The sequence below is a fragment of the Sus scrofa genome, chromosome 5 (assembly GCF_000003025.6).
Source record: "Sus scrofa isolate TJ Tabasco breed Duroc chromosome 5, Sscrofa11.1, whole genome shotgun sequence".
Taxonomy (NCBI): Eukaryota; Metazoa; Chordata; class Mammalia; order Artiodactyla; family Suidae; genus Sus; species Sus scrofa.
Window position 1 is genome coordinate 24,804,753 of NC_010447.5, and position 13,003 is coordinate 24,817,755.

Below are 13,003 nucleotides of genomic sequence, written 5' to 3' on the forward strand. Positions count from 1 at the left end.
GCAGCTACAGCTCTGATTTGACCCCTAGCCTGGGAACCTCCATATGCCATGGACGTGGCCCTAAAAAGACGAAAATAAATAAATAAATAAACCTTAAGGGAAAATGACATTAAACCTTAAAGACCAAAAATGATTTTCTTTTACTGGGATGCTTCACCTTCTGGACCCTCTAGGGCTGCGGTCTCACCCACGTAGCTCTCACAGGTTGGAGTTCCCTGGCTATGACTTTGCTGGGCTTGTAATTGCACAGCAGTGGTTCTTAAGAATAGCTCCACCCCAGGGTACCACTGCGTATCCCCCTAGTTGGGGCTTTTTGTAGTAGCCCCAGCTCTGCAGCAGTTCTGTGCCTGGGCTTGGCCCCTGCAGGATGAGTCTTGTATCCATAGCTATCTTTCGGTGCAAGCTCTGCCAGGCATGTTTTGGAATCTAGGTAGATGTAGCCATGCTTCCATGCCTCTCCCACTCTGTATGCTGGCAGAGGTGGAGGAGGGGTGTGGACCTTGCCAAAGTTTGTCACCTATGTCCTCCAGAGGGGTGGTCACCAGGGCCCCATACACACTGGAGGCAGTCAAGGAGAGCAGTGATGGAGTGCAGTACAGAGCCCATGATGTGAGGCAACACCTGGCAGCACACCCCAAAGTCCCTTAGGCTCAGGCAGCCCCTCCTTTGAATCCATTCTGCCTCTGAAGCCCTTGTTCTCTGAGCCCATGATGGGAGGGCCAGCCCTGATGATGTCTGAATTATCGCCAAGGTTATTCTTCCATTGTCTTCCACAACAACTCCTGCTTCTGTTGTGATGGCTAATTAAATCTTATGCAATGATGTTTTGTCCTTACACTAAGGTTTATCTTCCACCATGTTTACTCATGCTTTTAGGTATGGATGAGCTGAGAGTTCTTTAGATCTTTAAGTTTTGATTAACAGTTCTATTTTTATATCATTTCTCTCTCCTTTCATTTTACTATAAGGGATCAGGAGGAACCAAGGATACTTTGCTTAGAAATAGACACAATGCTAAAAGTATAGTATTAGAAGTCAGGGGAATTGTTTGATATGGGATATTCATCTCCAATTCTTCATAAAGAATTATGTGCTGGTTCATATTATTTTTTCTCATTTGCCCATCACAAAAACATGTTTAGCTAGTTTGATCCTTGCTATCAATTAGCATCCTCAGAGTACTTTCAACTATAACACTAGTTTACATGTAAAAATATTTGTGAGCCATGCACTATTGATATCTCTGCTGTCTAGCTGTCAAAGTAAATCAGTCGATAGGATATAAAAAGTGGCCCACTTTGAAGAACAAAATAACCTCCCAGGATTAGATTCCAATTTTAATTCAATTACATGTTGGAAAAGAAGAGATTTGGCTCAGTTTAATTCTCGTTATAAAGTTGGGTGAGCTGTCACCTAAACGTAAACATTGTGCATTGCTTTCGCATTACTATATCTTTTGTATGAGAAAGAGGGAGTGGAGAGTAAAGAGACCGGTCCATTATTCTGTAAGGAACATATTAATTCCTGTAAGTGAAAACAGAGTTCACTTTGTAGGTAGGATGTGGAGAATAACTCATGCTTTATCTATAAGCTATCTAGAAGAATTTATAGTGAAGTAATAGTCTCTGAATATCGATTTATTAATTTTAGACTTAGTTTGCTAAGTACATTATTTCTGGACTATGTTGAGGCATAAGCTTCTGGATGTTGTAGACTTGATAAGGGTTCATAAAATTGATGCAGCCTGGTTTAGATTTAGGAAATTGAAAAATTATGATTCACAAAGTATATAAAGGAACATTCTGATATTCTGTACAACTGAATGAGAAAGGGCCTTGAATATAACCCAAGCATCTGACCATTGACCCTCGCTAGCAGTTTCATTACTTCTTTGTCTTACATCTTCTTCTCCATAGATTAATCAACCCATATTGATTTCTAGAAGAGAAGGCACAATTCTTGGGCTTCAGCACGTCCTACTGTTATGGCAGATACCCAGCAGCCCTACGCTGCAGCTTATCAGCTCTGGCGACAGCCCGGTGGCTGTAGTGTACCAGCTCCGGCAGCTTTGTGACTGTAGTGGATCAGCTCTTTTACCCGGCGAGAAACCAAGCAAGCACTCGGAGAGTTGGAGAACTCAGGTTTATGATGCCGGCACGCTCAGAGGAGATCGCTCTCCAGAGTCTGAGCCCGGAAGAAGGGTTTCACAAGGCTTTTATGGGCTACGTCCTCCGGGTCCAAGCTTGGCTAGTTGGACTGGAGTGACATCAGGCAAGGTAGTAGATGCGCAAACAAATTTACAGAAGCAGATGCATGGGGGAGGACTGGTTGGGGCAGTTGGGTAGACTTTGCTTAGTCACCATGGCCAGGGTCTCTCCTTTCTACATTTTTCTTGGGATATTTTCTCCTACACTACCACATAAAGTTTTTGAAACATACTTGAAGTAGCCAGGTGTTTTCAGGAGTCATCAAGTCATCTTTTTTGTTAATGACAGTGATATATTATTGTCTGTGTACTGCAAGATGTTATATGAATGACTTGTAAATAATTTAAATAATGATGAATTTTCTTAAGACTCCGAAGGATAGTTGGTGTTTAGTATTCCAAAGAACAAGTATTTGAATTCTAATGGACAAGACAGACAAGGATATGTGCAAGAACTGAAATTTAAGTATTTACCATAGAAATAAAACTGAAGGAGTATATTTGTAAGCAGAACGAGTAGCCTCCAAGCTGGTGTGATAAGGTGGAATCAATAGCAATGGGCCTAATAGAAAGATGCAAGTCATGATATCAATGTGATCACTTACCAGACATTATATTTTGGAAAAATCACTTCACACCTCTGATTCTTAATGCTGTCATCTGTAAATGTGGTTAAAAATAACACTTCCTCTTATTTCATGGGATTATGATAACTAATTGAATCTTTAGAAAAAAATGTTGCAAGCTCTCAAGCATTGTTGTTTTTTTCAGTCACCCTGTTTAAGTAAAACTCATCATACAACGTATGACACATATGTGAATTGCTAAGAAACCAAATTAACTGACACACCACAGCCCAGCTTCTAGCTCTAGTAATTAACACTGCTTTTGCAGGGGAGAATAAAATTTAACCTTTATGCTTACCCAGACGGTCTCTAAAATAGTTGCTTTCCAAATTAAAGGAAAACCTTTCTGTATTCTTAGGGATTGTTGTTTCTTCTATTGGTTTTTCCATCAGAGACATGAATTTTAAAACACTAACTTTCGTGTTTAAAATAAACCTAAAGACCAATATATGCATTGTATATTTGCATATATTGTATAAAATATGATAGTTTATTAGATGTTGAGAAAGAGATATAAAAAATAATATAGTTATAGCTAGAAGATTTCTGGATTATTGGCCATTTTTTTTTTTTTTTTTAAAGCCCTGGATATGGGTTGGTCTTTCTGGAGGAAAATAGACCTGTCAGGTTAAAGCTCTCTGCAAATTTTGTAGAAATGCTGCTGAGCATTAAAAATGCGGCCTTGTCAACATCTCTTGCTCTGGCCCCAAGCCGACCTCCCTAAACCGTGATGATATTTAAACACAGATGGAGGGTCAGAGCCCAGGTGTCAGGAATACTTGAGACTTTCCTCTAAGGCTTTGCCCTCAACTCCAGGCAACTCTCTCTGCCAGAGGAAGCTGACAGAAAATGAATTTCCTCCAAATCTAAGAGGGCTTTTCTGCATTTGAATAGGCTGGTTGCATCTAGCAGGGAGGAGCTGCCATCCCTTGAATTCCCTAGTTAAAAAAAGTTCCGAAGATTCCCAAGCCTCCTGGTAGGACCAGAGCAAATGGGAGTCTGTCGCTGCTTACTTCTGTCATCCCAGAAGCAAGAGACCCACATAGCGTGAACTCTCCATTCCTAGCACAAGTTAAAACTTTTAATTCCAGCCTATCCGTTTCTCTGATTTTATCCATGATTTTGTAATTCCGCCACAAATCTTCATTCTAATCCCTACCCTCAGTGTCTCACTGACTTGGCAGCCAGATTACAGACTTTCCTCATCCTCTCATACAGACCTCCTTTGACCTAGTGGTTGCACTGCCTTCATTCAAGGAAGGTGGCCCTGGTTGTAAGCCAGGCAACTGGTTATTTAATTGACAGAGTTGACTTTTTCTTAGATTCAGCCTAGGCACAGAAATGCTTGGCCTGAACAAAATAAAACCTAAGTACTAGCTTTTGTTTATGCAGCACCAGATTTATGTTGAAATAATGGTATTTGATGCATGAGGGACATTTATTAGCACATTTGTTTATCACGCAGATCTGATTAGGATATTTGATTTCTAAATCATAAGATTTATAAAATACTTTTGTTCCATTTACATGACTCTGTCTCATTGTAAGATATGCATGTTGAGAGTATTTCTAATAATTCTCTTTTAAATTTTATATTTACTTTCATTGCCAATGGATATTTAATTGAATTTTGAATCAAATTATTTAAATGAGTATAGGAAATATTTGAGTGACAGCTAATGAATGTCAATAATTTTCTTCTCGTTTCAGTAGATATGTAATTTACTGTTATTTTTTAAAAATCTAAATTTTTATTAGCTTTATACTAATTTTATACTTTCAGTTTTTTCTCCTGCACACATTTCATCATTTTGTTTATTTTATTTTTTTTTCAAGGATTTTATTTTATTTTATTTATTTTTTTTATAATTTTTTTATTTTCCCACTGTACAGCAAGTGGGTCAGGTTATCCTTACATGTATACATTACAGTTACATTTTTTCCCCCACCCTTTGTTCTGTTGCAACATGAGTATCTAGAGAAAGTTCTCAATGCTATTCAGCAGGATCTCCTTGTAAATCTGTTCTAAGTTGTATCTGATAAGCCCAAGCTCCCGATGCCTCCCACTCCCTCCCCCTCCGATTTCATCATTTTGTTTATACCTTATTGTTCCATCAGTGGACTGACATAGAAATATATACATACGTTAATAATCAGTTTTGTTAATTTTTATTGAAATATGGGTTGATTTACAATATTGTGTCAATTTCTGCTGTACAGCAAAGTTATTCAGTTATACACACACGCATATATATGTATTCGTTTTTATACTCTTTTCCATTATAGTTTGTCACAGGATATTGAATGTAGTTCCCTGTACTAAAGAGTAGGACCTTGTTGTTTATCCACTCTATACATAGTAGTTTATACAATTTTGTTAATTAATAAAAGTCACAGTTTACTGAGATGAATTAAAGCTAGTGACTCTAAGGCTTGTGGCACCCAGTTATACACGTAAGCCTTGTTCTTCTGTCTCTTTAGATAATCCAGAGTCTGCTCTACCTCTCTTCATTGGAATCACCTTGAAATATCACACTTCAAGCAACAGTGACTGTGCTTAACAATATCACGGATAATCCAAAGAAATCTGTTCAAGGGGGCATCTGTCAAAGGTAAAATTCTACTTTTAACTCTGTTTTTCTTGATTATGCCCACAAATGAAAGGAACAAGACACAACAACCATAAGTTATATAAAATATCACAGAATCATGCATCAGAAAATAACATGATGCTAATGAATGTGTATGAATTGGGTCTGGACTATTGGTCAACTTCAGAGTTAATAATGAACAGGTGATAATCTTGGAAGAGGGTTTTTTCAAGGGTTAATTGGCCTTGGTCCACTTTGCAGTGATTCAGCTAAGAGATCATAAGATGTCAATTTAAATGAAAGAAACAAGATAGGAGATCAGGAAATGAAGAGATATGAGAGGTGACTCACAATCTCGAGGATGCCATTATAACTAAAATCAAGTAAATATGCTGGGAAAAGAGAATGAACGATCACATACTGAGATAACTGGTGAACTATGAAAAAATAATAAAACACAGAAAGTACTGAGAAAAAAATGACCCCATCATGTAATGCTTTTTTAAAAAGCCCCTTCATTTTTCTATGAGGATAGATTCCTGTCTGTTAAATGGAAATCCCACTACCAACCTAGCTCATTAGTACATTTCAGTATTAATAGTAATAGCATGATTTGAATATTAGTAAAGTTCAATCAATAGATATAATGATTTTAAGATTATTTAGAAATGTGTTATTTGTGATTTTCGAAATAACTGAAAAATAAATTCTCTGGTTATATTTCTAAGTATTTGGAATATAGATATGATAAAAGCTACAATAGTTTAATATTATGAATTAACAATGAAAGGTGGTTTCATTTTCTTTGTGCAAAAGCAGGAAAATTATACAATAAGGACTTAAAACCCTATGATGATTTTTACACTTGGATAATACAACAAAAAAAGTAGTTACCACATAAGTGCTCTCTGGCATTCTTTAGTATTCTTCTAGATTTATTTTATTTTCAAGCAATAAGACATTTGGCTAGTTTAAAAATACAATAATGAAATTCAATAATATGTAAATTCAGATTATTTAGACAACTTTCAAAGACCGAGTGCTCTTTTCAGCTGGTTTAACCAGTGTTTATAATTTATCTCTTTCCTTTTCTTTGTTCCTTAAGTATTCTACTTTTTAAAAGATGTTATTTCCAGTGGTCATATGCTATAAATCCACTGTGCTGGATTTACTGATGACCAAAGAGAAGCCAAATTTAATAGACAGATGACATAGATAATTTTTATTGTTTCCAAGAAAGCAGAAAGTATTACAAAAGCTGACTGTAAATATACTGAAGACATACAAATCTTTTCAAAATCATTCTTTGACAAGGTATGGTATTTGGGATCAATTTAAACAGCTAACATCTGTAGAATATTTACCAAAGTATATTTGTCAAAATTAACATTCAAAAAAAAAGTGAGGGTAATAGTTGCCCACATTGTTATTTCTAATCTGCGACTCATCGCCTAGGAAAACAGTGCTCTTATTTTATTTTATCATTTTGCCTTTTTGAATTTCTGAAAGCAAAGTCCTTGGGTATAACTACGGACGAATTAGAAAACTTCAGAGCATATTTTCACTAAAGATCTAAAAAGGGCATGGAGAACACTGAAAATATTGTAGATACCATTTGACATTAAACAAAAATTAAACCCCTGTGTTTGTTTTCATAGGTAGCGTGTAGTTTTTTTGGTAGGTTTTCTGATTTAGTGGCAAATTTAGCTTTTATTTTCAACATTATCTTACCAGCAGAAAAATATTTTCTTTTTTCACTATTTCCGTTGGAAAATAGTCACAGATAGAATGAGAGTAGTAAAAAGAAGATACTGAGAAATAGTGGAGATTACAGCTAAAAGCCAAACAAGCAGCCTCATTCTACAAAGAAACGCTGATGTTAGGGAACCAAGATATTTTCAATTTAATTTCAGTTGTATTAAGGTATATGTGATCATTTCTTCCACAACGGGGTGGGAACTCTATACCATAAAGCTAACAGTTGTGTTCCTAAGCATATCCAAAAAGTCCCTTTCTTTTAGTAAAAGTAGTATACCATCCAATTGATTGGGAGCATTTCATTGCTATGAAGACTTCATAAAATGTATCATTCATGTATAATCATAGACAGTGCCAATTTTGAAAGCACATTATAATTAATTGCTTAGAACCATACAATTTCTAATCCTACAAGCTGAGAAAAAAGATCTCTGCTAAAATATTAAGTATTCTCAATTATTAAAAGTAGAGAGAGTTCACATTGTGGCACAGCGGAAACAAATCTGACTAGTAACCATGAGGTTGTGGGTTCCATCCCTAGCCTCGCTCAGTGGGTTAAGGATCCAGCAGCATTGCTGTGAGCTATGGTATCGGTTACAGATGCAGCTCGGATCCTGCATTGCTGTGGGTGTGGCGTAGGCCAGCGGCTGTAGCTCCGATTCAACCCCTAGCCTGGGAACCTCCATATGCCGCAGATCCAACCTACACACACACACACACACACACACAAAATGGAGAAATTCTAAAATACACCTACTATTTAATGCTCTAAAGTTCATCAGATTTAATATATGGACCTTTTAACCTTTGTTAAAAATCTTGAATGTTTTAGATTAAGAAATTATCCTATATTAAGTGATGATCTTATCACTTATCTTAGAGATCTGATTGAGATTACCTTTTATTTTTTGGTTGGAACTTAACTTCTCATTGAGTAATTTCTGCTTCCATAAACAAATGCTTTCAGTTTTTAGCCCATAACAAAGTTGCGTACCTCACTCCAATTTGGGGGTAAATTTTCTGATAACTTTATATAAGTACGAGAGTATTAAAAAATTTGTGAAAAATTATATAGTTGTATTACAACTGGAAAATATTATTTTGGTAAATGTTAAGAGTGATCTATGAAAATGGAAATATGGTTTAAATCATCATTTCATCTTTTAAATAGGTTTCTTGAATTTCAAATAGAGGAGTAGAAATGCCACCACCAGCAGCAGGCTCCCCACCACCACACCCACCTCCTGATGGAGGATGGGGCTGGGTGGTGGTTGGAGCATCTTTTATCTCCATTGGATTTTCATATGCATTTCCAAAAGCTGTCACAGTCTTCTTCAAAGAAATTCAGCAAATATTCAACACAACCTACAGTGAAATAGCATGGATATCATCGATTATGCTGGCTGTTATGTACGCAGGAGGTAAGATTCATTGGACTAAATAGAATTTTGATTTAAGAAAACAATTCTTCTATGCCACTGTGTCTTAGTATATTAAAGCCCTTTCTTTGTGTGATAGTCACTTAAAACCAAGTATAATTAGGACTGAATTTTTAGTCATTTTACTGACTCAACATCTTAAGCTATTCACTTCATTCTTTTTTAAAAATGATTTTTATTTTTTCCGTTATAGCTGGTTTACAGTGTTCTGTCAGTTTTCTACTGTACAACAAAGTGACCCAGTCACACATAAATATATACATTCTTTTCATTCTGAATCTAACTCAGGTATTTATATTCAAATAAGGATGTCTTGGCACCAAGATTTATTAAATTATGGAATTTTTAAGGGAAGCATTTTTCCATTTAATTTGGAATGTAGTCTGTGCTATAAAGTCAGTATTATCAGCTACTATTGCTACCATTAGTAGGAATACTTTTTTCTTAATGAAAAAATAACAAAAAAAACCTCAAGTTACTGAAAATCTATAAGCCTAGAAAGCAATTCACTTTAAGCGGCACAAGTGGAGTGTTATCATGTACATTCTGGATCTGTTCAAGTTTGTGTGAATAAAGTAATTCCTTATCCATGCAGTACTTATTAAATATTCCATTTTTAATTTAAATGGTTGCCTGATAATCATCTTGCTGTATTCCGTGTTCAAATAAGAGTATGATTCATGGGGGATAATGAATAAATCAAAGTATCATATTACTTCCAACTGTTCAAAAATATTGGAATTACGAGTGCATTGTTATGTCATCTGTCTGCTTTAAATCAATCCCAACAGCAGACAAGACTGTCTATAGATTTTAGTCATCACTTAAAATATTTACATCTTTTTAGTTTTCATTTTTCAGCTGGATATTTGGCTTTACGAGACAGGTAAAGACTCAGAATATAAGCATGTAAAGAACTCACTTAAATCATCTTGTAATGTCTCACTTTACAGGTGAGGACAATATGGCCATAGTGGTGGCACTGTAACATAGGAATAACATCCAATAGTTGTTAGTATTTACTTTTAAATTTTTATTAATTAAAGAATAATCTATTTATAACACTGTGCCAATTTCTGCTGTACAGCAGAGTGACGCAGTAATACATCTATATACATTTGTTTTTTCATATAATTTTCCATCATGATCTATCCCAGGAGCTTGGATATAGTGCCCTGTGTTATACGGCATGTACCTTTATCTAAGGTCTTTCTAAATGCTGGCTATGTGTCAAATGGTCTAATCCTTTTAACATTCTGTGAAATAAGCGTTATCTTCTCTCCATTCTCTAGGTGAGGAAATAGATAAAATACTTTACCCAAGTCAAACAGCTCATTAGTGGGAGATAGAAATTGAAACATTAAATTACCTGCTTCTGCCTTTCCCTTATCTCCCTCTTGACCTCCACAAAGTGTCAGAGCCAGATGTGCAAGTCCTTCCACAAACCTGATTCAGGTGCTGCCCACACCAAGGTTATTTATTTAGTGATGTAATAATTATTATTTAGGATATTGTCTGTTGTACTTCCAAAGGTAAATATTTGATCCTCTCATAATCCTGTGTGTGTGTATGTTTGTGTGTGTGTGTGTGTGTGTTGGTATGTGTTTTCCATTTTCTATGTATCAGTAATTTTACATTAATCTAGTATATGTCGCTTTGGTTAGGTTAAATTGATGCATTTCTCTTCCAATACCAAAAGGTATCTTTAAAATGCTATTTGGGTATATCAGTGAAAACTTCTGCTTTTAAAACCCTTCCTGAGATTCTCCTTTGAACAGTTGCTTTAAGGGTTGTACCCGTGTTATCTCTGAGGACTGTAGAAACTGTAAGTATTATGCCCTGATCTTGTTCCTCTATCCCATGGGCCAGGTGTTCTTTAATAATGTTTTGCTAGAACAACACACTAAGTTATTTTGTCCTGAGCTCCAAAATGTGCTAATGTGAAGATACGTAGTTTTTTTTGTTTGTTTTGTTTGTTTTACCCCTTCTTAACAAATCGTTCTAGTGAACTTGTGTATGTCTATTGCATTTGGACGTCAGGTCCTATATGTTCATAAGTGTTGGTTGAGTTGATAGTTGACTAACTTATAAAATACAAAAAATTGTGCAATTTTTCAGTTAAGCCAAGTCTCAGTTGACCTTATTAGTTTTCAGCAAACAACCTTGACGTTTCAGTGTCGTAAGGGAATACAAGTTTATTCTTGCGCAGGTAATGTTTTATCTAGTGGCTGTGCCATCACCTAAGGCTTCGTAGTCCTCCCTAAATCTGCTCCATTCAGCTGGATAGAGTATGCACGTAGACAGCATAGACGATCATGTGAACTATTTTAGGGTCTGGGCCTGGAAGGGTTAAACATTTATGCACACATTCCATTGGTCAAAAGTCTTATCCTGCCCTACCTAGAGTCAGGGGCGAGGTTGCTGTACATGCAGGTTTTCTAGAGGAAGAAACGCAATAGGATGACAGAGAGCAAGCCTTGGGCAGAGCTTGCTACCCTAATAATCATTCTCCATTCAAGGAAAGCAGGATGTATTTTAGACTAACCATGATCATATGACAGCCTTCCACTCCCCGGCTGGATCTAAAAGGTGGTTTAGAATGAAGAATGGTACGATTACTTTTCTCAACAATAAATCTCGGTATCAAATTATACTAAGAAAACCTCTAATGCATATTTATCATTAAAAACTTTTTTGTTTTATTCATACTCTTATTGCCCTATTTTTAATGCACATAGTATAAGTGTTAAAAGCACAAAAGAGAACTCTTTCAAGTTCGTTAAGAAAATGGTAGTTTGGTAAAAATAATTATCAATGTAGAAAAAAATGCCTTCAGATGTTAAGGGTAATGAATCAGATATGTGTAAGTGACAGATCCGCAAGAATTTTCTATCTGCTTATTTTAAGAAATAAGTAATGCTAGATACAGGAAAATACTCGATGAGTAGTAATCTGATGGTGACAGTATTTAGGTGAGATCCAAGCAAGTAGTTGGAAAAGTGCTTCGATTCCTTGGTCATCAGGAAATTCTGCTTCTCTTTGGTCTTTCTCTTAAAAGCGGAAAATTCATTCTAGGTCCACTGCCAACTGGATAGAAATATTACTACCTGCCATATCCACAGGCAGGATATGAATGGAGAACTCATACATCTCTGTGGTTTGTTGGAAATAATACCCATGTTCCTACCTTGATAATTAGTTTTTAATCTTTTTAACAAGAAATATTGGCTGGCACACGTAAAACTTAATCTCCATCTGAAAACAATTCCCCTTATGTGAGTGCAGATAATTTTTTCCAGAAACATAACTATTTAAAACAAAAAGTCTAATTGATTCAGTTTATCTAAGATACCAACAATGGTCCTGTTACTCAAGTGGCAATCTTTTTCAGGTATGGTCCACAGATTTTCTGCTTCTGAATCATGGGCCTCTTGTTAAAAAGGCATAGTTCTGGGTCTTATCCCAAACCCCCTTTTATCACAGTTTCTGTTGGTAGAGTCCAGAAACTTTCATCACAGTCAGTATCTCTTCACTTTATTTCACAGAAACCCCTTCACTTTATGTACAACAGAGGAACCCGCTGTTGTAAAAGCAAATCAACATTTGATTTAAAAATATTTAAGTCTTTCTCTAAATATTTGAAAGATCTCTATTTATCGAGGCCTTTTAGGCTGATGATTATAAAATACATTCAAAGTCCATAAAGCAGAAAGGCATAGAGTTTACTATGAAGTATAATGAGTCTCTCTACCAAGTTACTGAATTACTGTGTTCATCATAATGCTAATGACGTTAGCCTGGAGAACATCGAAGATCTGACACACTCATTAGCGCTTAGCACTCAACCTATTAATCACCATGGTGGGGTCACTGGGTAAGATGGTGTGTGTTCAAAGGCCCAGCCTGTGATGTCAGGGCCGGAGTCTCTTGTAGTAATTAGTTGGCATCTGGGCCTTGGTAGCAAGGTAGTATCTTCCCTTCTGATGTCTGAATTAAAAATGAAACTAATAAAAGGTATGCAGGAAGGATAGAAAAGAATGCAAATTATGTTTATCCCTTACTTTGTCCTTAGAATAATGGCATTAAATTACAGCAGCCCATCTGCCCATCCATATGGTCTCCTGGAGCTCTAATGAATTTCAGCAAATAGGTCAAGCAGAGTGGTCACCCATTAATAAAGTACTAATTAGAGATGGAAAACATATTACAATTTAAACTTTCCACATTGTTTAGACGGAGATAGGGATTTATTTTGTAAACAGTGCTTACGTAGGATTATCTTTCAGTGCAATACGTGTCTGTTACGCTATGGAAAGAGAATGTGCAGGTGGTGGTTAGCTGCACAATTACGGAATACAGATTTGGGGCTGCCAGTCGCCACGA

The 13,003-nt window shown here is 36.1% G+C and overlaps 1 protein-coding gene across 8 annotated transcripts in view; it reads left to right on the forward strand.

The window, feature by feature from the left end:
* The window catches only part of SLC16A7 (solute carrier family 16 member 7), a 158,883-nt gene that overhangs the window by 91,744 nt on the left and 54,136 nt on the right, over positions 1 to 13,003 (forward strand). For all 8 annotated transcript variants that reach the window (XM_003126337.5, XM_013997677.2, XM_013997678.2 and 5 more), the window contains 2 exons: positions 5,314 to 5,444; positions 8,353 to 8,602. In XM_003126337.5, coding sequence (XP_003126385.1) covers positions 8,383 to 8,602 — 220 coding nt within the window. In that variant the 5' untranslated portion in view covers positions 5,314 to 5,444; positions 8,353 to 8,382. The remainder of the gene's footprint in view (positions 1 to 5,313; positions 5,445 to 8,352; positions 8,603 to 13,003) is intronic.